Source organism: Anguilla anguilla, chromosome 10, assembly GCF_013347855.1.
Source record: "Anguilla anguilla isolate fAngAng1 chromosome 10, fAngAng1.pri, whole genome shotgun sequence".
NCBI lineage: Eukaryota > Metazoa > Chordata > Actinopteri > Anguilliformes > Anguillidae > Anguilla > Anguilla anguilla.
In genome coordinates this window covers 35,717,944-35,745,684 of record NC_049210.1, presented here as the reverse complement: position 1 = coordinate 35,745,684, position 27,741 = coordinate 35,717,944, and the positions used below count along the sequence as shown (strand labels likewise).

Below are 27,741 nucleotides of genomic sequence, written 5' to 3'. Positions count from 1 at the left end.
TAGATCTATATATTAAGATCGGCGTTGGCTTAAGGTGACAAGCGATTGGACTACTGATTCCACATGATGTACTTATCAGTGAATTCCGTGCAGCTATTACAGCAGTTTGCTTTCGTGTCATGTTACTGAGATTGTGGGTTGTTGCCGTTACTCAGGGGTAGAGAAACCCAGTCTTTAATCATTAGAAAGTGAATTACATTTCTTTATTTGTATTATTTAGGCTGGATAATACAGAGTAAACATCAGTGGTTTTTATTTTTTATCAAATTATTTTTTTACCGATTGAGGGCAGCACGAACCGTTTAGTCCAATATTGCCACGATAGACGCAAGAAGAACAGAAGAAGAAAGATTGTTGGTGCTACTGCTGAGCATGATGGGATTGAGCGGTGGCAGTAGCTCGGGAGTCAGTCCACTTATCTGACTTTTGTGTTAGCTGGTGAAGGCATACTAGTTTTCAAATGAACAGGTAATCTTGACTTTGCTTTTCATTGTGCTTTCAGAGTTAAAACAGAGTACTGTCATGCTGTTATTAGCTGTGTTATTAGCTATCAGAAGAAGCACCCTAAGTTAACGCATTTCTATCTTGGTAGCTATGCTAATGGGGGCTAGCATATCTGTCATTTTTGCAGAGAATTGCTACACGGTTAACAGTCAGGATAAATACAGAAGTAACGGCACGTGGATTTATACAGTACAACTTGATAATGCAGTGTCACAACACAATAGATAGCTGGGCTACCAGACGTGCTGTGCTAGCCAACTGTTAGTTTCAAACTCCCAACTTAATTTAGCTAATCTAGGTTGCTGTCCTGTTGACAGCAGTGGCAGGCCAGCAAATCTGTCTCAACTAAACTGTTAGAATTAACTCAGCAACTAATATTAGTTAGCTAACTTAGCTAGCTTGCCTAACCAGACAAGCTCGACTGATGCAATCGTCTCACAACGTTACTAGCCCAAACTTATCTCTAGCGAAGTATTTTATTTTATTATATTTCGGAAATGACACTAACCCTTGTTTCCCCAAGGCTACTTTTTTTCTTGCATTGCCGAGACAGAAGTCTAGGCTGACGTGTTTATTATTCATTTTATTCGCGATGTTCGCAGTTTAGCTAATCGTATTCATATTGATGCACTACAAGCAGTTTTTGTTCCAGCAAATGTAACATCAGAAAGTTGGTACAGCTAGAGGCTTTTTTGTTGTTGTATATTTGTCTAACAAAATTGATTGTGCAGAACCATTGTATTTTTACTATCGCTTTTAACTAATGCTGCACTGTGCATTCTTTCACATGGGTTTTCAGAGATGGCGAGCAAGGAGGTTAAGTCTGCGTTGAAAAACGCCAGGGAAGCCATCAAAAACAAAGAGTACAAAGAAGCCTTAAAGCATTGCAAGGTAAGTGAAGAGTGTCATTGCTTTGACTTGCTTGATATTTTTTAACCACTTCCCATTGATGAGAGTGCCTCGTAAAATAGTTCAGCAGACATTTAAAATATCCAGAGATGGAACAGCCTCAGGGGCACGCTTCCGATGATGTTAGTGTTACTGAGTAAAGAGATCATGCGTGTTCATGCATGAACGTTGATCCACGAATAGAAACAAAAAAAAAAAACACAATGTGTTTTACTATCAAACAAATATCTCTCAACTTGTGTCTTGTAAATTGTTATTTAAATGAATGTGCTCTTATTTGTACTAATGCATTTGGGAGTACATATTTTCCCTTTTGCACAAATACCTCATAGTTTGTATAAGAAAACCAATAATACCCTACATGGCCAAAAGGATATGGACATCCCTTCTAATTAGTGGGTTTGGCTACTTCAGCCACACCCATTGCTAACAGGTGCATAAGATCACACATACAGCCATGCAATCTCCATAGGCAAACATTGGCAGTTGAATGAGTCATACTGAAGAGCTCAGTGACTTTCAACGTGGCACTGTCACAAGATGCCACCTTTCCAACAAGTCAGTTTGTCAAATTTCTGCCCTGCTAGAGCTGCCTCGGTCATCTGTAAGTGCTGTTATTGTGAAGTGGAAACGTCTAGGTGCAACAACAACTCACCCACAAAGCAGTAGGCCACAAACTCACAGAATGGGACCGATGCTGAGGCATGTAGCGTGCACAAATCACCTGTCTTCAGTCGCAACACTCGCTATCGAATTCCAGACAGCCTCTGGAAGCAACGCCTCTCTCCATAGATGCAGACACCTGGTTTGCACATGTTGTGAGTGCATTGGGGAATCGTGTTTCCCTCCATGGTTATATAGGCAGTGCTGAGGGAGTAGGGCGTTGAGGGGGCATTGCGTTATTTGGTTCACTACGTTTCCCTCCATGGTTATGCAGGCAGTGCTGAAGCTGGAGAAGAGTAATTACAATGCCTGGGTTTTCATTGGCTTGGCGGCGAGCGAGCTGGAGCAGCCGGACCAGGCCCAGTCAGCCTACAGGAAGGCCTGTGACCTGGAGCCCGACCAGCTGCTGGCCTGGCAGGTGAGGTTTTGGGCTGGCTGGGTTTGTGGTGCTGGTTATGGGGCTGGTGTCGTGACAGTGTAGGGCAGTTAATGGCCTGTGCATGTAAACCAATGTTTGTGACTGACTTTCAGGTGAGGCACTGCTGTTGGCAGTGGCAGCCCCAAAACTTAGAGTAGAAATAGGTCTTCTACTTGATTGTGTTGGCATCTGTAATTTTAACATATGCCCCTTCTCCCTTGGCTGTTAACAAAATGTTAAAACTAAAATTTCTTCCAAAAGTTTGTCCTTGATAAAACATTTTCCATGCAAAAATATTAGTAAATAATATCAGATTTATGTTTAAAGGGTCAGTATATCATCCAAGAGTTAAGATTCTGGGGATATTATTTTATGGAGAGCGAAAACATGAGCCATCCTTCTTAATAATTCAGTGTAACTGTTCTCATGTATTAGGGTTACTTTTCTACAGCGAGCAATACAACAAAATCCATGTATAAAAGGATATGCACAGTTACCTCTGTGGTGTTCCTCTGTTATAGGGGTTAGCAAATCTGTTTGAAAAGAGCACCCAGACAGATTTCAAAGCTGAACTTCCGAAGGTCTACCAGAAACTCATAACGCTGTATGAAAGGTAAGCTACAAAATCCATTAAGCATTCAGCTTTTGCGTGACAGCGAAATGATGTCCATTAGGGGATATATATTCTCTCCATATATTTCAGAGAGTAGACAGCCCAATGTGTGACTAAAATGGTGTTCATTTATTGCATGTATTTGATTTGTGTTGATGCTTTTCTTTTTCCTCTCTTTGTTTCGACTTGTAGTTCGGACAAGGTGAAATGTTATGAAGTGGGAAAGAAGCTGGTCGAAATTTATCACACAGAGAAGAATCATTTGCAGGTCTTTACTATAAAATTAAATTATCAATTGTTGGTAACACTTGAAATATATTTCCATCTTCTGGGACATGGATCTTATGGGTAATGTAGTTCGCTGGGTTTCTCCCCTCCCTGTAGGTGGCGAGATTGTGGTGTAGGCTGATTCAGCTGAAGGAGGATGCGGAGGAGGGGGTTGTGGGGAGGGCGGGGCTGCAGAAGCTGTGGCAGGAGATGACCCAGCTATTGGCTGACAGCGTGGAGGAGCAGGATAACGAGACCCAGCAGCATGTGAGTGGCTGGCTCTGCCTTGGCTCAATTTCACCCTGCAGCTTGTAGTTCTTTTATCGTGTCTCTTGTAATTGTGCCTTACGTCTATCTTAAGACTTATCCATAGCTTTATTTACTTCAGCTTTGGACTTAGGCATAGCTTTACCAACTTAGCCACATCTTTACTGACTTAGCCATAGATTTAGTTACTTAGCCACAGCTTTACCAAATTAGCCATAGCTTTTCCGACTTAGCCTTAGAGCTTAGCCATAGCTTTACTGTATGAGCTAGACTTGATAGTCATTGCTATGGATAGCTTTTTACATGGGTAGCTTTTGATAACTTTATAACAGAATTGTACTTCATCTGACCCGTGTTCGTATTTTTCCAATGTTCTTATCCTCACGTCGGTTTGGATTAAAGCTTCCACCAAATTAAAATAATACAATGTAGCTGAGACGCTGGCTGTATATGATGTACTGTTTTCAAATATGGCCACTTTCAGTATGTTCCTGCACTTTCCTTATGTGTACATCTTGTCATTCTCTAGCATATCTCTTCTCCGTTCCTCCTGCAGCTGTCTTGGAGTATGTAGCCTAGATCCTGAAAAGAATTCTTGATAGAAGTTTAAGTACAAAAGTGCAACCTCATTGTAAAATCGGCTGGTCTTGAGTACATCTGATCTTTTAATAAAATGCGAGCGGTGTTTGCGAATGATTTCTCCTGACAATGTGCCCCTGTGTTCTGAGTGCATCATAGTTGTACTACTGGAATGACGCACAAATCTTGTCCTGTTTTCCATGAATAACTTAGCAATTTTCTCATGCAATGTCATAGTTTTTTGATGCTTGATGCCAAAACTCTATTAGAAGACAGGTAGTAGTAAGGAATTTTGACCTTTATCTTACCTCTGTCTGTTCTGAACGGACAATTTCAATTCAAGTTAAAAATAACGTAATGCGTTCTCTTCGCAGTTAATAAACGCTTTTGAGAAGGCCATGTCCCTCATGGACAACATACCATCAGAGGACCACAAGAAGCTCTCAGCCAATTACATTACATGCTTATCAAAAGTAAGTTTGAATGCATAATTTCATGTAAATCAACAATTCTGCTGGATGTTTCAATGTGTGTTGGGGCATCTTTTTTAACCCACTAATGGAAAAATGTATTGCTGCACTCTGCCTGAACTTTTTGCTTATTTGTCTAAGTTTGTTAATTTTTTAATCTTCGTGGAATGGGTTTGACATGCTTTTGGCTAAATGTTGCCTAATTTTCTACATGCTGATAGAAGAACACAGTTTTCTTCTTATGCGGGGGCAACAGCCCCTGAAAAAAAAGCGCTTCCGTATGGTGTTGTAGTCTGAGGAGTGTCATGTTCCGTTACTCCCGCAGCTCCCACACGAGGAGGCGAAGCTGAAGGAGGCCTGTGAGGCCATGCTGTCCCTCTACCCCACGCACGCCTTCCCCCTGGAGGTGCTCGGCACGCACTACCTCCGCTCGGGTGAGTGGGAGCCTGTGTCCCATTGTGTGCGTTAGGTATGTGATCTAGTCCAGGTTATGTACATTAGGGATGTGATTTTGTCCAGGTTGTGTGGGATGTGATGTAGTCCGGACGGCGCTGTGTTTGTGGCAGGCGTCTGCAGCGAGGAGGCCGCCGGCTGCTTCGCGCGGCTCCTGGAGCTGGACGCGGACAGCGGGCTGGCCCACATCGGCCTGGGGGCCAAGGCGCTGGAGGAGGGGAGGTACGAGGAGGCCGTGAGGAGCCTGGCCGCGGGTGAGTTCAGAGGAGACGCCCGCGTCTCCGGCCCGAGCGGGCGGCTGAAGATCTCCCGCCCGGCACCGGGCAGGAGACGCTAGCATAGCCGCAGCCCAGGACGGTAACGGTGTAGCGTTTACGGTCTGACTGGCTGCGTGTTCCTTCAGGTCTGAAACGCGCGCGGTCCTGTTCGGTGGGGTGGCTCAGGCTGGCCCAGGCCCAGCTGAAACTGCACAGATACGCCGCCAGCGCCGTCTCCTGCAGACAGGGTACGCCCCAACACCCCTCAACACCCGTCAACCCTCTCCCTCACACTCTGCCCCTCCCATGGGCATCTCTACTCCCCTCTGTCTGCCTGTAGCAGATGCTGGGTTTGTGTGTGGTTTTGGTAAAGTCTTGGATTTTAGAAATATTCAACCAAGAGGCCCATGTAAGGTGTTAGATTTTATGTAGGTGATAAGAATGATCTTAACTGAACATTCTAATGCTGATGTCACAATCACTGAAAACAGTGTGTAAAAAAATAAAAAAATAAAAAACAGTAACTGAAAGCAGTGGAGTTCTAGAATACAAACTTTGAAAAAACATTCCAAAAAACCTACTCTTCAAAGGGTTAAAGGACTTCCTTCAGTTGAGGAAGCGAGAATGTTGAACGTTGAAACGGCGGCTTTTGTGCAAAATGTTCGGCCCTGTTGTCCTGCCGTGTTTCTTGATCATTGTGGCCTGCCGGGAAAGAGGGTTCAGCTGTGTTCAGACCTGTGCTGCCTCTCCCCGACAGGACTGAAGGTGTTGGACGGGGACGCCGGAGGGGCGGAGCCGAGGAGGAGGCTGCTGCGGATGAAGGCGGAGGCGTTGGTGAGAGCCGGGGGAGAGCAGAACGCGGACGAGGCCCTGGAGGCGCTCGCGCAGGTACGGCGCTCTTCCTCCACAGCTGCACCGTCCTCATCCTCGCTTTCAGACCTGCCGGATTCCTGTGCTTCGGAAAGACCTGTTATCCTTTTTATTCTCTGATTATTGCCTGTTGTGCTAACCGCTGGCTTTGTTAGACCACTTTGTTAGCATTGCTCCTGTGTCACCCATTGCATCAGCATAAAACTGATTATGGTCCCTTGTCTTTTTTCCCCAGCTGGACGATGCTGATAATGACCCTGATCTGGTGTCCTTAAGAGGAAGGGCTTATCTGCAGAAGGGGCTCGTCGACAAAGCTCTTCAGGTACGACCCACCACACTATCTCCATTCTTCTGTTACAGCTAACATGCCGAAATGCAGATGTCCCATGTATGTAACAACATTAATTACAGGTGATAAAGTAGATTTTCTATACAGAGGGCACACTTTTATTATTCTATGATCTTGGGTGGTTGTTGTTTATGACATAAGGAAGGTGTGCTTGTGGGTCTCTTGACTGTAATGTATGCTAAATGGATAGCAGCTGTGAAAAAGAGATTAACCTCAGCGCTATTTTCCCTATGCAGCTAATGTTCTGTATTAGTCAAATCTGTTGAACTCTGGAATGGGTATTTATCATTTTCATTACAGTGCCTGTGACTCCCTGATCATTAACTTCTCTGGCTGGTGTCAAATCATGATTACTTTTTTCTTTTTCTTTTTTTCCCATCTTCTTAAATTACCGGAATTCCATTTTTAAAATGGGTGCAGAGGTACCTCAGCCGACCCCTCTGGAGCTGTTACTCACACATAATTGACTCCCTGATCCTGCAGTCTTGCCGTTTCGGATAGATGAGATCTCGTAGTCGCAGAACGACGCTCGTTTTTTAAAAAGTTTTAATTCAGTGCTGCGTTTCTCCGGCAGGTGTCCTCGGTGCTCCCCCCGGAGGCTCACCCGGGACAGGCGGAGGTCCTGGTCCTGAGGGGACTGGCTCAGCTCGCGCGGGACGAGCTCCGGGAGGCCGAGCAGAGGTGGGCATGAGACCCCCCTACACCCCCCCACCACCAACCCACCGCCCTTATTCCTCAAAGAGCTGAGAAGCTTGTTCCTTTGACATCAGAGAAAGGCTCCCAACGTTACACACGCCTCTTTTGTGAATGATTGTTTCTTACAAATGCAGGGACTATTCACTGTGGTCAAATCATTTACTCATTTAATACCTCTTTTTGATTGAGCATATTAATTAAACAGTGATTTGTGATATGAGTGCACAGATGAACTGGAATGCATGATGCATCCAAACATGATGATTGCTGATAAACCAATGATGACGGATCAGCTCTTAAAACAAGCGATTGTGCCCTCCCTCCCTCCTTCCCTACCTCCCTCACTCCCTCACTAAAGCTTCCTGAAAGCCCTGGAGCTCAGGCCAAGTTCGGGGGAGTGCTTCTTTCTGCTGGGACGGCTGTACTGGGACATGGGGGAGGAGACGCGCCGGGACAAGGGCAAGGCTCACACCCACCTTCTGAAGGTCAGAGTTCACGCATCCCGGGACAGTGGGTCACATTTATTTAACGCTTTTCATGGACCCAAAAGCTGATAACAGTGAAGAGCAGGGGCATTGGGTGGGGGGGTGTGACTTTCCTCAACCACCACCTTCCTCAATGTAGTGGGCCCTTCTAGGTAATACGTGGCGGCCTTGTTTTTCCCCACTAGACACCATTCCTCAACCAATCAACTGAGCAGGCCATGTTGCCTGGAGACACCAAATTGGTCTTCTCAACCTCTGACGAGTGACTTGGATTTACAGTGAGCAGACTGGGGTCTGGAGTGAGGATGATTGGTGGAGATGGAGGGTAGCTTTTGGCTGAGAGGAACTTTGGTTGTGTGCTTCAGCTGATCATTAAATCCAATCAGGGACTAGCTGCAGCTGGATCTGGATGGGCAGCTGTTTAGCGAAAACTCATAACAACGCTAGGGCATCTTATTTATCCTTAGAGTTCCCATAATGCATAGCAGGGTACATAGCATCTCCTCCGTGACCTCTGTTATAATGGGCAAAGCATTTCAGTTGAATGTAAGAGTGACCCAGAGTTCTGTCGGTTCGGTTTGGTTTGCCAGGCCGCCAAGCTGGACCCGCACCTGGGCGTGACGTTCCGGTACCTGGGGCACTACTACAGGGACGTGGCGCGGGACCCGGGCCGGGCCAGGGGCTGCTACAAGCGGGCGTTTGAGCTGGACGCCAGCGAGGCCGAGGCCGGAGCCGCCGCCGTGGACCTCAGCATGGAGCAGGGAGACATGGTGCGTCTCGTTCTCCCATCATGCACCTCTTCCCTGCTCTCATTTAAAGAGCTGCACAGTGCCCTAATGTGCACGTGTGTGTGTGTCTGTATGTATCTGTGTGTGTCTGTCTGTCTGTCTGTGTCTGTGTCTGTTGTGTGTCTGTGTCTGTGCGTGTGTCTGTGTGTGTATAATTTCTCTTGCAGGACTCTGCCCTGGCCATCCTGACTGCGGTGACAGAGGAGGCCACGCCGGGCTCGGCTAAGTGGGCCTGGATGAGGCGTGGACTGTACCACCTGAAGATCGACCAGCCCCCGCATGCCATCGATGAGTAAGAGCTCCTCTTTTGGATAAGATTGGGCACTCCTGGTGTAATGGAAGGGAAGAACATGGCAGCCTGCCATTGTAATGAACATACACAATGCTTTTCTCTCCGGACGAGCTGATTGGCTCCTTTCTGCCCCACAGCAGAGATGATTAGCTCCTCTCTGCACTGTAATTGAGGTGATTGGCTCCTCTCTGCCCCATAGCAGAGGTAATTGGCTCTTGTCTGCCCCGTAGCTTGCGGGCAGCGCTCAGGGCCGACCCCCAGGACTGGGTGTGCTGGGAGTGTCTGGGAGAGGCCTACCTGAAGAGGCGGTGCTTCACGTCTGCGCTCAAGGCCTTCGACAAGGCCCGCCAGCTCAACCCCGCCTCCATCTACAGCCTGTACCAGATGGCGGCCATCAAGCAGGTCCTGGGGAAGTTCACGGAGGCCGTCCCAGAGTACATGCAGATCATCAGCCAGGAGGAATACGTCCCTGCGCTGAAAGGTGTGGGCGGAGCCACGGGGGAAGGGCGTGTCCTTGTTTTCTGGGCGGAGCCACGGGGGAAGGGCGTGTCCTTGTTTAGGGCCAGATCGCTGCTGTCTGCTAGGGCTGGGCAATATACTGTTATCACATGCGTCATTGCCACCATGTTGTGCGTTGCCTTTTTTTGGTCGATTTTTCTTTAATTATATCAGAAGTGGTTATGAACATCCAAACCTCAGAGGTTTCCTGAAATGCTTTTGGGGAAATAATGTCACCCCTATTCTCTATTAGGTTTTGATAAGACAGCCAGCAAGGCCAAGTCCACATGGAAGATTGGTTGTTGGAAGATTGCTGCTGATTGGCTGTCTTATCAACCCATTGTAGATATCAGTGGTAACGTTTTTACACCACATGGTGGCGACGATTATTGAAATCGATAGTTATCGTTGATCTACAATGGACCTGGGATGGAGCAGGAACCCGCAGCCATTGTGGCTCTCCAGTTTCAGATCCCTGTTCTTCAGATGGATGGCATAAACTAGACCGTCACCCTGCGTGCTTATTCCAGTTTCACACCTCAAAAGCAGTTTTTTCGCTCCCTCATCAGTGTACAGAGTGACCACGATGTTATCTGGGATATTTAAGCTTTAGCTTTAGCGAGCGCTGTAATTTCCTCAGAACCCTTGAGCTGTGAGTGTGTTGTGAGCAGTCTGCGTTCCTTCCTCTCTGCGTAGGTCTAGGAGAGTGCCATCTGGCTTTGGCCCAAGGGGCGATGGCAGACTACCTGGACGGCCGAGCGGTCGACCTCATTCAGCTGGCTGTGGAGTTCCTCTTCAGGTGAGAGCTTCCATATTACATCATAGATCCACCTCATAGATCCTGTTCCAGTGGGATACTGTTTCCTTATTCAAGGGCCATGAACCAAATCCATTCAATGTGTCTGTGCTGTACAGTGGATCTTGCTGGAATAGCCTGTGTTCACAGAGCTGTGCAGCTGGAATAACCTGTGTTCTCACCCTGTGCGCACTGAGCTGTACAGTTGGAATAACTTGTGTTCTGACCCTGTGTTGCATAGAGCTGTACAGTTGGAATAGCCTGTGTTCTGACCCTGTGTTGCATAGAGCTGTACGGCGGGAATAGCCTGTGTTCTGACCCTGTGCGCACTGAGGTGTACCGTTGGAATAACCTGTGTTCTGACCCTGTGTTGCATAGTGCTGTACGGCTGGAATAACCTGTGTTCTGACCCTGTGCGCACAGGGCTCTGCAGCTGCGCCCGGACCTGTGCTGCTTGTGGAAGCTCCTGGGGGACGTCTGCACCGCGGCCCACGCCGTCTCTCCCGCCCGGGCCAGGGTTCTGGTGCCGGGCCCGCTGGCCGGGATGGACCCGGCCGACCAGAAGCACACCCTGGACCAGACCCAGGTCCTCAAGCTCGGGGAAAGGTCTCTTTCTCATTTCATATGTTCTATGTGCACCATAGGTAGACATTTTGGGCATCGGTAGGACTTTGGCGCCAATTAATTTGGTTAAAGTTTTGGTGTTGAAACCCGAGTTTGGCACAGTGCTGGATTCTCTATAGAAAGCAGGCTACCAGAGGGTGAATGGCCAGTTCTTATTATCAGTCACTGTTTCCAATTTATTATTATGTACAGTTTGATTTAAGCTTTCTACAAAGCAATTTGCTACGCAGTGGTGAAGACTGAAGAGCTGTTGCTCGGTTTTGCTTCAGGAACCAAAATGAAAGTACCAACTCATATGCCAATAAAGAGTTTTTCCTTACAGTGTTCTGAGTTCATGTCACTAGTGAGGAACAGTAGAATGTTAGATGTATGCTGCTCATTTTACTGTGCAGCAGTAGGGTGTGTCATGTGCGCTCTCTTCACACACGTGTGCGCGCGCGTGCCTGCAGGTGCTACGGCCGCGCACTGAAGCTCATGTCCGAAGCCCCTAATCTGTGGCACGACCTCGGCCTCAACTACTACCACCAGGCCCGGCGCCTGGTTGGCCAGGAGGAGGAGAGGGGGGCGTGCCTGGATAAATCTCTGCAGGTACTATGTTTGCCCACGGAGAGCTGTGTACTCAGGTTACACACCTCTTATTTACTGGTCTTCATTTATGCTTTATGAATGGAAAATCCCAATTAAAGAGAATCTACTTTTCAAGGAATTTTTAAGCAAAATGTTACGCAGCGCCTTAATTTAAAAGCGAGTGACAGGACTCAGTAAGCATGTGGATACGGTTTGCTGCAGATCCGTTACTCACACGCTGTCTTTCCTCCTCAGTGCATTAAGAAGGCCGTGATGCTGGACAGCACCAAACACAGCTACTGGAACGCCCTGGGCGTGGTGGCCATGAGCACAGGTATGGCCAGGACCTCTCTTTGGGTTTTCACTCCTAGTTCAGAATACCTGTTCCTAACTGCCCATTGGCCCTGTTGGACTACCTGTTCCTAACTGCCCATTGGCCCTGTTGGACTACCTGTTCCTAACTGCCCATTGGCCCTGTTGGACTACCTGTTCCTAACTGCCCGTTGGCCCTGTTGGACTACCTGTTCCTAACTGCCCATTTGCCCTGTTGGACTACCTGTTCCTCACTCCCCATTGACCTAGACTGAGACTGGAATTGAATGCCCTTGAGTCCCCATTGGTCCAGAATTCTTCATTCATTCATTCATTTATTTATTTATTTATTTTTTGAAGGTGAGGGTGGAGGGAGGGTGATGCACAGTTGTTCTGAAGTGGCTCTTCTCTGTGGTACACCAGCTGAGCCTGTGTTGTATGACCGTGTGTGTTATGAACCAGCTGATTTAATCCTGTTCTTAAACATTACTTAAATATTGAAGTTTTTTAAAAGTATTTCCGTTCATTAGTACAGATGAAGGAGAGACTGAAATAAAATGAACTTCATGTGAAAACGGTCACCATACAGTACTGGCAGTAGTTTGATGTGTTGTGTAATTATTATTAAAGGCCAGGTTGGTTATTGTCTGTTGACTTGTGTTTATTATTTGTTGACTTGTGTGATTTGACTTTTGTTTCACATTACAGGCATTGAAAACTTTGCTCTCGCTCAGCACTCCTTTATTAAATCTTTGAACATGGAAGCCAATGTAAGTGAATCACACTTGGTGTGTTTGTATAAAAATAGAGTGACACTGTGTACAGTCTGTGAAGTTTGCACTCTTTGTCACACCTGCCTGTTATTCTCTTCTCCAGAATGTTGTAGCTTGGACAAACCTGGGAGCATTGTATCTGAAGAAGGAAAATATTGAGGTAAGTTCTCACAGCTGTTAAAGAAAGTGCCATTTTGTTTAGACACCGTATATATGCCTGCACACTGTGTGTGTGTGTGTGTGTGTATATCATGTGTTCATCTAAAAAAAAAGGATGAAAGAGAAGAAAATATATGGAGGAAAATGGGGGAAAATAAACTGAGCTTTTGAAGAGGTGTATTTTTCTGTTCTACTCACCTGTAATGAGAAATCCTTGGTTTCATCTCCCAGCTCTCTCACGAAGCATTCAAGATTGCCCAATCACTGGAGCCGCTGTATGTCAATTGCTGGATTGGACAGGTAAGTTATCCAATCAAAAGGTCTTTCAGTTTAGCTAATTTAGCTGCATTTGTGGTTTGGCTCATTAATTGACAGTTGACATTAGCGGTTAGCCTCGGCCTTGCTGCTCTGAGGCATTTGAAGCGTTGTTCGTTAGCCTCTGTGGCTAATATTGGCGCGTGTGTGTCTGCAGGCTCTGATAGCGGAAGCGGTGGGGAGCTACGACACCATGGATCTGTACAGGCACACCACGGAGCTGAGCACCCACGTGAGTGTTAGCGCCCCCTGCTGTCTGCCGCCGGAACTTTCCGCTGCTTGTGTTTGCTCCTCCCCCCTTCCTACATTCCTGCCTCTCCTCCTCTGTCCCACGCTTTCTCTCTCCCAGCTGTTCCCCTCTCTCCTTCCCTCCTTCCCTTTCTCTCTTCCTCCTTACGTCTCTTCACCCCTCCTTCCCTCCCTTTCTCTGGTTTCAGACGGAGGGCGTAAAAGGCTATGCGTTCTGGGTGTGCTCCACGCTGTTGGATAAGACCAACAGGGAGTCAGAGCTGTATCGGTACAACATCGTCCAGATGAACGCGGTGTCTGCTGCTCAGGTGGCCTTGTGCAAGTACGCAGGTGAGTTTGCTCACGTTCGTCCCAAAACCTTTCGCGCCCCCCTTTTCAAAAACAAAAATGAAGCTCGCTTAGATATTTAGACAGTATGTTTTTTTTATGGTCCTAGAACTTGGATACTACATGGAAATTATAAATTAATGTAAAGTATATGACGGTATGTAGTGTGATGAAATTAAAATGGCAAACATGATTGCTTTTGTACTGTTGTCTCAGTCTACCCCCTGTTGGTGTTAGTTTGGTATTGCAGTTCAGTTGGGGGAATTGATGAAGGTCAGTGGTTGATTCATTATGATGAAAGACTCAAACCTTGGCCTTCAGCTGTGAACACTGCAGTATCTGCTATTGCCTCTCTTCCTTTTCTCCCGCAGAGAGAATCCAAACGGATTCCAGCGCCTTCACCATGCTGGGGTACCTGAACGAGCACCTGAACCTGAAAAACCAAGCCGTTTGGGCCTACCTGAGGTGAACCGCCTGCACCAGCCCTCAATCCCAACCTTCTGTCGGTGGTGTTCGGTCTGTTTGTTCTGCCCGTGGGGTAACACTGGTTGTGTTTGGTCTGTTTGCTCTGAGTGTGAGGTAACGTTGGTAGTGTTTGGTCCGTTTGTTCTGCCCGTGGGGTCCGATTGTTCGGTTTCTGCAGCTAGCCTGATGCCTCTCTCTCTCTCTGTGTTTCTCAGAGCCGTGGAGTTGCTGCAGCCTGCAGGGCCCTCAGAAGAGCTGAGCTTCGCCCTCAGGAACTACGGCCGCGCCCTTTGGTAACCCCGCCCCCTCTCCTGCCCGTGCGCCACGGTGGTTTCACTGGTAGAACACACACCGTGCGCCTGGTAGTCTGGTTCCATAGGCTTCCTCAGCTTCATCCTTTCACTCCATAATACCCATGCTCCTTTGCCCTTTCAATTACAATTGCGACATACAGAACAAACGTTTCAAATAATGGTCCTCCACCGACCGACCGACTATGACGCGCTAACTGTGTCTCCCGTAGCAACACAGGCCAATGGGAGCAGGCGGTGCGCATTTACTCCTCCACGCCACAGGAGGAGCTCTACGACATCACAGGGCTGGCGCTGGCCTACTTTAGAGCCGGACTCCTGCAGGACAGCGTGAGCGGTCAGTGCTGCGTGTGGGGGTGTGTGTGTGTGCGTGTGTTGGTGGAAGAGGTATGAGGATGTCTTTATGTGTAGGCAGGGTGTGTGCGTATCTGTGAATGTGGCTGTGCAAGTATTTGTGTCTGTGTGTGTGTCTGCAAGTCTCTGTGCAAATGTGTATCTGTGTGCATGTTAAAATTCCTAAAGCTGGTCCCGCCCCTTTCGTCCGCAGCCTATGAGAAGGCTCTGGGCGTGGCCTCCAGTGAGAAAGAGAGAGCCTACATCCTCACTGCCCTGGCCCTGCTTCAGCACAGGATAGGCAACATGGACGCTGCCAAAACGCTGCTCTTCAAATGGTGCGTGCCTGAACCCGATGGCCTCTCTTCCCCTTCCTCCTCCTCCTCCTCTTTCTCATGTCATCTTTCATTCCTGCCCTAAAGTGAACCAGCCCATCCCCTGTGGTTTGGCTTGGCTGCCTTTACATGCCCCTGGCCCACTGGTGACACCCAGAGGAATTCATCTGATCTGCAGGACTGATTTAATTTGCACCGACCAATGTTTTTTGTCAGACTGACTGTCTGATTGATTGACTGGCTGACTGATTGACGGGCTGATTATTTGACTGGGTGATTGATTAATTCACTAGCTGATTAATTGATAAGCTCATTGATTAACTGACCGCTTTGTTAACTGACTGCTTCGTCACGCCTGTGTGCGCAGCTCGGTGCTGAAGGAGCCCATCGCGGAGAGCCTGCTGTCGCTGTGCGCCCTGGGCCTGGTGCGCGGGGACGCCACGCTGGCCAGCGCCGCCCTCGCCGAGCTGCTGAAGCAGGGCGGGGCCGCCGTGGAGGAGCGCTGCCTGCTCACCTGCGCCCTGCTGGCCCTGCAGGGGAACTACAGCGCCGTGCAGAGAGAGGCCGCCCGTGCCGTCCACAGGTAACAGACACGCGTCACTTTAACACGATTTACCCGTCTGGTGCTAATAATCCTAGCATGCCGGCTACAGCGGTCTCTAGGCATTTCTACGCTTCTTTGTGGTTTTCGGCTGGGCCGCAACAGCGGGGCAAGCCCTGCAAACGCGAATGTCTGTGACTGAGCGACTGAATGAGCGATGAAGTTGGTCGGGCGAGTTGTGAAGTCACGCCATTGGTCGACCGGTCCAGCCATATACTAGGTTTTGACCTGGCCTTGTTTGTGGTTTTTTTTTTCACGCGATGTAGAAACCGAAAAGGCGGGAAACTCCGAAAGGTTTTTTTTTTTTTTTTTAAATTTGGTGTTTCAGACAGTAAGCCGGCAGGAAGGTCAGTTGAGAAAGTTCCTGCGAGCGTTTTATAAAAAAAAAATTAAAAAAAAGGCATTATGTAACATTTTTATTACGCACGAGAAGAGGGATGACGGCAAACCAGGACATTTTTGTTAACCGCCGTTTCCGGTCCGGCGGACTGACTGCCTCGCAGCGCCGAGACGAAGGTCGAGCCGGTCAAAGCCGGCGTTTATTAAATCGCATTTTTTATGTTTATTGCCAGGTCCTAGCGTTGTTTCCCTGCTGTTTCACCCGGCACATTTTCAGGTGTACGGGTCAGAATCACGCCACCTTTAGTCTTAACGAGCCTCCGCAAATTCACAAGCTTGGCGTTTCTGTATTTTTATTTGCATGAACGTTTAATGGATGAGTGCGTTGTTCTGTTTGTAATGTTTGTTCTGTTTCCTGTGCAGTAACCCGGGCAACCCCTCCCTCTGGGCGTTACTGTCACGACTGGTACCACGGTATTACCCCAGGAAGGCTGCTGTAAGTGTCAGAGAGAACTGGGCCAGAAACTCAATGCACCTTGTATGTAATGTGATTATAATGTTCTTAACTGAACATTATAGTGTCCTTAACTGAACATTACAGTGTTCTTAACTGAACCTTTTAATACTGGTGCAGCAGTCACTACTGGTAATTGAAAGCAATGGAGTTCTAGAACACTGACTTAAAATTTAGAAAAACATTCCGTATGGAATGTTAAGGAATCATAAGCTTTATTTTCTAGTGGGTGAAAGTGGTGAAATGTTGAATCTGCGTTGTTAACCTGGAAAAGTTGAAATGGTGTATAGTAAGGAACTGTGATATGAAAAGTATGGTGTGTAAGGCCTGTGATATTTGTCCATGACTCTGCTAATAAACATTTTCATATACTTGCATATATTTCATAAAAGGGCTTATGTGTTGGGTTGTGTGTTTGCAGGGTGGTGCGGTAGCTGGTAGTGTGGCCTGTCACTCCAGCATGACTCTGGGAAAGGTATTGCGTCACACACACACACACGCACACACCCTCGCACACACACACTCATATGCCTGAACCCTCTGTTCCTCCTTCCCACAGACATAAAGTACACCAAGCGGCGATATTAATATGCATGAATATGAATATTTTACGAACCCGAAAACCTCATAAATGTTTGTGTGCTCCCATCATCAGCAAAAGGCCAGACTGCTCACTGTAAATAAAGCATCATAAAAATGCGCAGAAGGCTTAACTACCGTAACTATGTCCTGACCTGAACCTTTTATCTGTGTCACAAAGTAACTTTGTCCGCCTTGTGCTTTTAACAAAGCTCACAGTACACAGGGCATCCGAGACCCATAAAAAAAAAAAAAACGAGTTTAGTGCGATTGGGTCTGATGGGAGACTGAGACCCTGAGAGGGCTATCCGTCTCCTCCATGGTGCATGAGGCTCAGCCATCCCTATCGTGACACTAAAGCAGAATTGGAGCTTGGACCTGCTGTAAGTCCTTGTGCATGGATGAGAAATATCACCGCTGGCGTGAGAGCTCCCTGCCTCACAAACTGAACGATTCTACCAGGCAAAAGGGTTTTTTTTTTTAGGATCTCCAGAGACAGGAAAACTGCTGCTGTTTGTCTTAAGATGGTGGTGTTCCCTCTGCATTCTGTTTGTGACTGAATTCTTTCCCCCATTTTCATGTCTTCGATAGAAAGCCAGCAGTTAAAAAGCTTGGCTGTCCCTCCTCTCTGTGATTCTATCCATTTTAGTGAGGGTTTGGGGGACCATTTTGTCACTTCTGTGTGATCCTTAGACCTGTCTGCTCAATGGCGGTGGGTTTGTGTGCTCCCGGGTGACGTCGCTCCTCTGTCCCTGTAGAAGGCGCTGTTGTACAGCGGCGTGAACCAGCTGGCCCGTGGCAGACACTCTGGGGAGGACCCCCGCAGGAACGCGCTGAAGACCATCCAGAGAGCTGCGCTGCTCTGCCCGGGTATGACACTGCAAAACCCACACACGCTGCGTGTAGTGAGCACACATGCACACGCACAAGCTCGCTGTGTGTAATGAGCATGCTTACACCCACACATACACACACGCTGTGTGTAGTGACCACACATGTACACACACACGCTCGCTGTGTGTAATGAGCATGCTTACACCCACACATACACACACGCTGTGTGTAGTGAGCACACATGTACACGCACACGCTCGCTATGTGTAATGAGCACACATACATGCACACACAAACGCACTCCCGTATTGCACATACACACCACACAAACACACACGCCCATATGCACACACACATGCCATATGTAATGAGTACGCATGCATGCATATACCCACACTCCACACACTTACCCACTCACATACAAACCCCGTGCATAATAATCATGGACACACACACATGCATGCAAACATATACACACAGACAAACGCTGTGCGTAATGAGCACGTTAACACACACACACACACTCTCAGACACGCACAATACCAGCAACACAGACGTGGAGTTAGGAGGTTACGTCGAATCGACTCCGAGCCCCTCCCTCTCTCTCGGACAGATGACCCGGCGGTGTGGGCCGCCCTGATGGCTGCCTGTCACACAGAGAACACCGCCTGCGTGCTCTCTGGCTCCGCCCCTCGCCGCCGGGGCCTGGAGGGCATGCTGATGAGCCGCGTGGCCGAGAAAGGTCAGTACCAGCCAGCGCCGCCGCCACGCCCGCCTGGCTCGTCCTGGTGCAGGTGCAAATTCCCCATGTTTGTTTCCATCATTGACCTCATATCCAGAATGATGTACGTGAACTCCAGACTGACAGAACTTGAGCTGTTGGTGGCACAGCTTGCTATGAGAGCAGTTATGTGTTATGTTTTGAGAGTGTTTATGTATTCACGGTGTGTATTTATGTGTTCAGTTTGTTTATGTGTTGAGGATGTGTGTTTATGCGTTCACTGTGTGTGTTTATGTGTTGAGGGTGTGTGTTTATGCGTTCACTGTGTGTGTTTATGTGTTGAGGGCGTGTGTTTTTGTGTTGAGGGCTTGTGTTTATGCGTTCACAGTGTGTGTTTATGCGTTCACTGTGTGTGTTTGTGTTGAGGGTGTGTGTTTTTGTGTTGAGGGTGTGTGTTTATGTGTTGAGGGTGTGTGTTTATGCGTTCACTGTGTGTGTTTATGTGTTGAGGGTGTGTGTTTATGCGTTGAGGGTGTGTGTTTTTTGGTTCAGGGTGTGTATTTAGGGGTTTAGTGTGTGATTCTACTGCTCTCGTTTTAGTGACATGTTTAGAAGATGAGGAGAAGCTGTTATCTGAGCAGGGTTGTTTTCTTATCCTCGGGTGTTTCTTTACCCCATAAAACTTTTGTTACTGATGTAACTGACGCACTGTTGCTGATGCCGTGAACATGGGATTTATCCCACACAAGTGAAAAGCCATAAAATCTGAGAGTCTAAAGGATACCTGGGGTCATTCTTTGAGGGAAATATCACAAGTCGTGATGAGAAATGTTTGTCTGATTTAGAGCGTGAAATTACTTGTCATTTTTCTGGTCGGTAGATAAGGATTTAGAGAAGCGGTTTACTTAGACGCACCCAGGAAACGCCGAACAGATGCCTCTTTATCAAATGTTTGGCATGACCAAACAAAGCACGGTCCTTTTATTTCCTCAGTGAACTACAGCAGGCCTTTTAAGCGTCACCTTTTAAGGCCCCTGAGAGTGTTCTCTGAGGAACACTGAGCAGCTGGAGTAAGGTAGATCGAACAGTGCAGTGGGGGTAAAAGGCATGTGCACAATTTTACTGCTGTTTAAGTCTCACTGACCTTCCCAAAAAACGTATTTTCGGGTTGAGAGATTTGACAAATGCGCCCGGTCTCTGTCTCTAAATGCCTGTCAGAGGTTTGAAAAATGTACCTAGCTACACTGATGTGTTTGAGATTGTTGGTCCTTCCATAGGTCTGCTGTGTGTGTGTGTTTGTGCGTGCGTGTGCGTGTGTGTGTGTGTGTGTGTGTGTGACAGAGGGAGACTCCACTTTGAAGCCTCTGGGTAGATGTGTTTGTGTTTATGATTTGTGTTTATATATTGAAGGTGTGTGTTTGTGCTGTGGATGTGTTTATGCATTGAGGATGCATGTTTGTGTGTTGAGGGTGTGTGTCATGTATTGAGGGTGCGTGTTTCTGTGTTGAGGGTGTGTGTTTATGCATTGAGGGTGCATGTTTGTGTGTTGAGGGTGTGTGTTTATGTTTTCAGGGTGCGTGTTTCTGTGTTGAGGGTGTGACACTGATGCTCTCTCTAGTGAAAGCGCTAGAGGCTGTGTTTTTTGGAGGAAGGTGTGTATGTCTGGGTGTAGCGTGTGACACTGATGCTCTCTCTAGTGAAAGCTCTAGAGGCTGTGTTTTTTGGAGGAGGGTGTGTATGTCTGGGTGTAGTGTGTGACACTGATGCTCTCTCTCCAGTGAAAGCTCTAGAGGCTGTGTTTTTTGGAGGAGGGTGTGTATGTCTGGGTGTAGTGTGTGACACTGATGCTCTCTCTAGTGAAAGCTCTAGAGGCTGTGTTTTTTGGAGGAGGGTGTGTATGTCTGGGTGTAGTGTGTGACACTGATGCTCTCTCTCCAGTGAAAGCTCTAGAGGCTGTGTTTTTTGGAGGAGGGTGTGTATGTCTGGGTGTAGTGTGTGACACTGATGCTCTCTCTAGTGAAAGCTCTAGAGGCTGTGTTTTTTGGAGGAGGGTGTGTATGTCTGGGTGTAGCGTGTGACACTGATGCTCTCTCTCCAGTGAAAGCTCTAGAGGCTGTGGAGAAGCCGCTGGGTCAGGCTCTGCAGAGCTGGGTTCTGCAGCAGGCTGTGATCGCCCTCAAACAGGCTGGCCAGCACTCAGAGGCCGAGGCCCTCTGTACTCAGGTATGATCGCATGCGAAATCACTCACTCACTAATACTGACAATAATTCAGTCATCCAGTCATTCACTCAACCACCCTGTCGCTCACTCACTAATACTGACAGCCATTCACTCATTCACCCTGGCAGTCAGTCAGTCAGTCCTCCCCACCTCGCTCCCTTCCACTACCCCCCCCCCCCCCAGCAGTCAGTAAGACGTCCCTCATGGTTTGTCCAGTGCAGCCTGTCTGCCTGTGCAGAGTAGTAGTGATGTCATTCTCCCCAGCCTCAGTCAGCATCATTCTCCGCTCGATAAACACAAGTGCACATGTCCGTATTGATATTCCAGCTCTAACAGGGGCCTACGCAAGCCCTTCAGTGTAGGCGCAACAAAGGCATCGAAGCTATCCTGTCAGCAGTGATCTACCTATTCTGATTTCTGCCTCTCTGCTCTTTCCTTTGTCTCTCGTGTACCCCCCCGTGTAATGATGAAAGAGTACACAGCCCTGTCTTAGCTGGGGTGATAAACCAAACGAGCCTGAAACCAGCCTGGCAGGGAAAGATGCTCGCTCGCTCGCTCGCTCACTCTGTCTCTCACTTTATCTCCTTCCCTCCCTCCCTCTCCCGCTGTCTCTCCCCCACACTCGTATCATGGTCTCTCCTTCTCTGTCTTTCTCTCTCTCTCTCTCTCTCTCTCTCCCTCTCCTCCTCTCTATCAGTCTCTTTCTAAAATTCAATTAAGTAATGCTTTCTGGGCATGACAGTATATAAACAATATTGCCAAAGCAATCCACAATTGAACAATTAACATTGGCACTTAAGACATATATATTAATACAGTGGAATAAAAAATATATAAATTAAAAAAGTAAATAAATTCATAAATGAAAGTTTGGTTTATTCTGATTTGCATTTGTGAAGCAGTGCTGGTCTGAGATGTGTTATTGTTAAGTGTGAGATGATTAGTTGGTTTCAGTACCCGCTGGCTCGGTGGACTCTTTTCAGGGTTCTGCTGTTGCGTTTGAAGTGCATGACCAGGGCCCTGATTTGAGCTTGTCTCTTTCAGGCGCTGAGCGTGTCTCCGGAAGACCCCGCCGTGTTCCTGCTGCTGAGGCAGGTCCAGTGCGAAGCCCTCCTGCCGTCGGGCGCTGGCACCAGCCTGCCCGCCTCCGTCCTGGACCAGCTCAGCGCCGCCGTCCTGGCCAATCACAGCTCGGTGTCCGCCTGGCACGTGAGTTCCGCGCAGTTCCCCCGCTGACCGTGACCGTCACCTCGCACGCACGCCCCCGACTTCATTTGCGTAGTCATGATCAGGAACCGTGCCTTGAACAATCTGCACGGTTCGTCTGCTACAATGCACTTGGACTGCACTTTACTGCTTAGAACAGTGGTGTCAAACTCGTTGCCATGGAGGGCCGTGTGTATGCAAGTTTTCATTCCAGCCTCAGATCTTGATTATATAATTAGTTAAATTATTTGCTGAATTAGGGATGCAGGTTTGTGCACAATGGTGACCCGACGTCTATGGTGACCCGCATTGTCTAAATAAAAATTTTCTTATATTCTGTGCTTCAATGCAGTTAAACGCATATGGCTGAATGAGTAATTGGACTCAATTAAGGCAGCATTAATTGGTTGGAATGAAAACCTGCATACACACGGCCCTCCATGGCAACGAGTTTGACACCACTGGCTTAGAATCTCAGATTGATAGACTTCCCTAAAGCAAGTGAAATAAGCGCTCTTGTGATGCGAAACAGCGACTGTTCTTCGTGTCGCGACATTTTTAAAACAGCCTGACTTGCTTTCCAGAACCGAACCCCCTCTGGCCTCGGAAGATAATGTTGGCAGTAAATCTGCCATTGATGTCGTGCTCTTTTAAAGGCTGCAGAACAGATGCATTGTACTTAATGTACCTGCCAATGGGGCTCTGCGTAATTTTATCATTGTGGCAGTTTACTTAGCGCTGGCCTGGAGAAGGGTTGCAAGCGAACGGGCGTTTCAGGGGTGGATCGACTAAGACGAAAAACAGAGGGCAGATCATGCTGGTGATTGCACAGTATCCGTGGGTGCCCTCCGCGGCCCATTAACGACCAATTAACTGAAAGTATCGATGCGAATCTGGTAACCGCGCAACCGCTTGTAAATAATTAGCGAACGCAGTTTAAAAATACGGTAACGGGTCCTGTTTTCTGTTGCGGAACGTGGAGTTTTGCCTTCCTCTCTGCTGTATTCGTTTACAGTTGCGGCTGCACCACACCTCAGTTGTCTGAGCAGTTTTTTTCTTCTTCTTTTTTTAGGTCTTGCTGTTAGTTTATGTCCGTGCGCACAAATTAAGTAAAAAGATGATTGTGTTCGCATGTATTTTTGAAGTTGAGCATGCGCTAGTTGAAATCGAGAACTTGCCTGTCGTTTCAAAAGAGATTTATTATAATTTGGTGTCCAAATATTGGTGTATGAATAATTTGAGCCAGAGGCAAGAGCTGTTACCTGTCCAGCTAATGGACTTCTTCAGTATGACTTGGAGCAAAATGCCTCAGTTCATAGAATTTAGACCGTTTGAAGTGAATGGTTTTCATTGAAGTAGCATGGTTACCTGAGTTGTATAAATATTTGCCGGTATAACAGCCAACTGAAATTCAAGAAGAAAACAAAATACAGGGGGCAGGTTCAGTGCCATCTTTGTCTTCAAGCAATTCTGGTGTGTCTGTAATGACGAGTAATTCGCAGAACATCTGCGGTTTCGCATGCATAAAAACATGATAGTGGTCTCTTCCTCTTGTAATTGTGAAAGCTGGCATGGTCATTAGCGAGTCCACACATTGTGTGGCTTTTAAATAGACTGTGCCGTTTCAGGTTATTGTAAAAAAATCCATGCTCATCCGGACTGGTAATTTGCGATCATCATTTTGAATTGGCCGTGCCTTATATTGAGCCGCAATCCGCATAAAATATGCATAATTTATGTTATCCTTTTGTGGATATGAGCGGTGTTGTGTAATGTTTTTACACCAATCTGTAACCGGCATGTTTTTAACAGTGATTTCTCTCTGCTTTTTTTAATTTAATACTTGTTCTCAATCTGTCTCTCTTCCTCTCCCCCTCCCTTCCTTTCTCTGTCCCTACCTCCCTCCCTCCCTCCCTTTCTCTGTCCCTACCTCCCTCTCTCCCCTTCTCTTCCTCTCTCTGTCTCCCCCCTCACTCTCTCTCCCTCCCTCTGTTTCTCACCCCCTCTCACTTGCTCTCTCCCTCTGTCTTTCCCCCCTCTCTCGCTCTCTCCCTTCATTCTCCTCCCCCCCCCCCCCTCTCTCTCAGTGGATGGCGGAGGTGTACCGGACGCAGGGCCTGCTGGTCCAGGCTGTGATGGCCTACAGGCAGAGCCTCCAGCTGGCCTCCCAGCAGGGCCTGTTCAGCGGGAAGCTGTCCAGCCTGCTGCGGCTGGCGCTGCTGGCCCTCGGGCCCTGCATGGTGGGTCACGCAGCCTGCCCCCCTCTGGCTGTAGATCTGGGGCCTAGTTTAGGGGCCCAGTGCTTTTTCCATTCCCCTTTGTAGTCCTGACCCCTCTCAGAGCAGCCTGCTAGCATCATTAGTGCTGGCTTATGTCCATTGCTGCCATGCTAGGCAACTGTGTCACCAGATCAAGAAGCTAAAGATGTTAGCATTAGCTTATTGATCTGGGGAGATGTTAGAATTAGCATGTGTTAGAATTAGCATGCAGTGACACATGCCGCGGCTCTGGTTTGTGGAGCGTGCAGTGGGAAAGCAGGGATGGCGCACGAGCATGAGTCTAGCCAGAATTGGCTCCAGCTGCTGTTAGCCGAGCTCTAGCTCTGCAGCGGAAACGCACACAAACAACAAACACAACCAAGTCAAAATTTACAACAGTGCGCAGAGACACACATACTAATACAGCCACCACACACACACGCACGAACATGCACACGCATACACGCGCACACACATGCAAACATATGTGCCCGCACACACAAACACGCACACACACGTACATACACACGTGTGCACGTGCACATGCCGTTCTACCAGGCCACAACCGTTTTGTATGTTTGTCCCTCTTCTGCGAGCCTCCGTGCAGTCCAGCTACCACCCCCCCCCCCAAATAAACCTCCATATAAAAGAATCCAGATGTTAAAGAGCCCCAGTCTTGGTAATGGTATGCTAATTTGAGGCAGGGATCGCAGTGTTCTTTCAGCTCTGTGAACTGATGCGGTTTGCGTAGAACCAGCCGGTTGTGCCTCAGCTCAGAGCCCCCGCACCCCCCGAACCCGTGCGCCCGCGGTCATGGTGACCGACCGCTCTCACATCCCCCCGTGTGGGAACCGTCCCGGCTCTGAGCCTGTCCTGGCCCGTCCCGTCCCGTCTGGGGACCACGGGCTCCAAAATTGAATGAAAATGATTTGGATAGAGGCCTGAGACCATTTCTGGGCCTCTGTGGGTGTTCTTGATTTATCATGGGACTTAAAGCCATTTTTACTCCTTTGGTTCTCGTCCCAGAGCCATTTTCCTGCACCCACACAATTTCATTCTGTTATTTGTGCTTCAGCCCTGCTGTTGTTGCTTCTGTCTCTCTCCATATATATTGAAGTATTACTACATAAAATGAAGAATGTTCCAGAAAGTCGAGCCTGTTGTTAAAGATCCAGTTGGACATCCACGTTTTCAAACAAACCGAGCCTTGTCTTCTGAGCGTGTGCAGTGTGTGAGCCCTCAACGACTACCTTGGAGACTGTTGCTAAGGACCCCCTCTCTCCTCTTTTCCAGGCTAACGTCCCAGGCAGCGAGTGGAAGGACCTGGTTTTGGAGGCCACCACAGAGGCGCTGAAGCTGGGCCCCTGTCCCGTGGCCCAACTCCTGCAGGCCCTGTTGCAGTTCTCCCTAAAGATGGGGGCCAGGTGCGTGTCCCGCAACAGAACTGGGTCAAATACGTATCCGTTTTGGATTCAAATGCTTTTCTACACTTTACTGATCTTGTCTGGTGTATTGGAATCAATTAAATACTCTCAAAAAGTGCAAGCCCTGCCTTCTGGTCATATTGGCAGGCTCAGTCACACCAGGCAAGATCAACAGAGCACAGAAAAGTATTTGAATCCAAAACAAACACGTATTTGACCCAGGTCCGTCCCGTAGCGACGGCATTCTCACCGGTCCCTGTTGGTGACCTCAGCCAGGGGACAGCGGCGCTCCTTATGAATCACGTGCACTCTTAAGTGCTCGTCTTGACATCCTTGTCACATTGCTTTAGCTTTGTTTTTATCATCCGTTTTTTTTTTTTTCAATGACTCTCTTTTGTCTCGGTTTATTTTCGTTTGAAACGCGCTTTGTATATTGTGAAAGGAAAGCGCTGGATGAGCAGGTTTTATTGCCGTCGCAGGGCCGGATGTAGATGAGAGCTCCAGGTTTGAGTATCCGTGACGGGGAGTATCTGTGATATGCAGGATCTAATTATCCCAACTGGGCTATTATAAGGTAAGGACCGGGCTGCATAAAACCTGTGTGTGTGTGTGTGTGTGTGTGTTCCCCAGGGAAACTCGCCGTCTGTTGGAAAGGATCGTCTACCCCTCCGGTCCCGGTTACCCGGAGACGGTGGCGTCGGTAGCGCGCTGGTACCTCCTTCGCCACCTCCACGCCAAGGACGACCTGGAGCTGATGGACGTAAGCCCCCCCCCCCCCCCCCCCATCCAACACCCCAGCAATGTCTGCACCACTGAACTGCATAAGAACTGGTCTGCACTCAGAAGAGCTGGCACTGCAATGGGAATTCGAGGGAGGAGTCGCAAATTACAGAGCTGTCCTCAAGGGCGGGGGGCGTGTCCTCACCTCATCTCTTGGGGGGAGGGGCTGTGGGCGTGTCCTTATCTAGCCTCCTGGGAGCGGGGCTGTGGACGGTGTGTCCTTAAATGTTGTGCAGATGAGTGCGATGTAATGAATCACAATGAGGGGATTTGTAAGTGGACCAGGATAATGCAGTGAAAGTTGGTGTGGGCAGCAGGTCATCAATTATTAAGCCTTCAAGAACCATTTGCCGGCGCTGCCGTCCTGCTTATGACAGATGTGGTTTTAGATCATCTGAATTGCGAAGGCAGGAAATAATTAATTTCCTTAGCCTGTGGTCAACCTCGGTGTTGTATCACTGATGGTCAGTGGCTGAATATCAACTCTTATGCTCTCAGAGTTGAAGTTCACTGTGCGTCTGTCCCTCTCTCTCACCGTAGACCTTGCTGGACCAGGCCCGAGCCGTCAAGGACAAAAGACTCCTGGAGTTTCACGGGCGACTCTGCCCTTAACGCTGCACCACGGCGGGAAGATGTCGGGGATGATGACATCATCAACCGGACGGCCATTCGGCAGCCAGCCTCATGTGTGCGTGTGTCTGCCGCACCGAAATCGGTGTTTAACCTTTTACAGCTGGGCGAGGGGAACCATGTGCTAGCTGGAGCCGTCCGGACGTAGGAATGAGCACTTATGAAACAATGGAACATTGTGGCTGTGGGTCCAGTTTGGAGAAGATGGCCGAAAATACTTGGAATTCTTCTCTACGGACATCTTCAGATGGCCTTAATGCCTGATACGTTTTGTCTGCAGCTGAGCGCTTTCTCTCCTGTGCAAAAGTGCTTCGTGCCTCAGAAACGCAATCGCTCTCTGCTTATTGCAAGAAAACATTGCAGAATGTTTACCAAAAATGGGGTTTGGGGGGGGGATGGTGGGGTACAAGCAATGGGTTTTAGAGTTAGGGAATAAGTACTGCAGTACTGTAATGGTTAAGTGGAACTCATGTACCATTGTGCTCTTCGTGGGTACTGCCTGAAATGAGTTGAATTGCAACGACGTCAATGAAATTAAACCAAAACAAAGGGGAACAACACCAAGGACTTCATTTGTCGTGTTTCTGTGACTCTCCTCAAACTTTTAAGTGTTCTCTTTGTACGAATATCCTTGAGCTGCAGATGCGTATGCAAAAACATTCTTTAAATTCGCTTTCATTGAATGACAAT

At 48.1% G+C, this 27,741-nt stretch overlaps 1 protein-coding gene across 2 annotated transcripts; it reads left to right on the top strand.

The window, feature by feature from the left end:
• The first annotated feature begins 121 nt into the window (after positions 1-121).
• Positions 122-27,611, top strand: ttc37 (tetratricopeptide repeat domain 37). Of its 2 annotated transcripts, XM_035378885.1 has the most exons (41): positions 125-468; positions 1,304-1,395; positions 2,351-2,494; positions 3,016-3,107; positions 3,300-3,375; positions 3,492-3,641; positions 4,595-4,693; positions 5,016-5,124; positions 5,257-5,397; positions 5,547-5,648; positions 6,158-6,288; positions 6,506-6,592; positions 7,194-7,300; positions 7,674-7,800; positions 8,391-8,570; positions 8,756-8,880; positions 9,111-9,361; positions 10,075-10,177; positions 10,598-10,780; positions 11,248-11,386; positions 11,621-11,699; positions 12,386-12,447; positions 12,554-12,610; positions 12,841-12,909; positions 13,082-13,156; positions 13,362-13,503; positions 13,872-13,965; positions 14,181-14,258; positions 14,489-14,613; positions 14,824-14,947; positions 15,312-15,527; positions 16,308-16,380; positions 16,820-16,873; positions 17,736-17,847; positions 18,425-18,553; positions 20,631-20,755; positions 21,798-21,962; positions 24,047-24,199; positions 25,511-25,641; positions 26,272-26,401; positions 26,962-27,611. In XM_035378885.1, exons 2-41 carry the CDS (start codon positions 1,306-1,308, stop codon positions 27,031-27,033), a joined length of 4,701 nt encoding a protein of 1,566 aa, XP_035234776.1. In that variant the 5' UTR covers positions 125-468; positions 1,304-1,305; the 3' UTR covers positions 27,034-27,611. The 2 variants fall into 2 exon arrangements, with proteins under 2 accessions (XP_035234777.1, XP_035234776.1); XM_035378886.1 differs by lacking the exons at positions 20,631-20,755; positions 21,798-21,962; positions 24,047-24,199; ... (1 more) ...; positions 26,272-26,401; positions 26,962-27,611 and adding an exon at positions 20,230-20,590 and having other exon boundaries at positions 122-468.
• Positions 27,612-27,741: the final 130 nt, after the last annotated feature.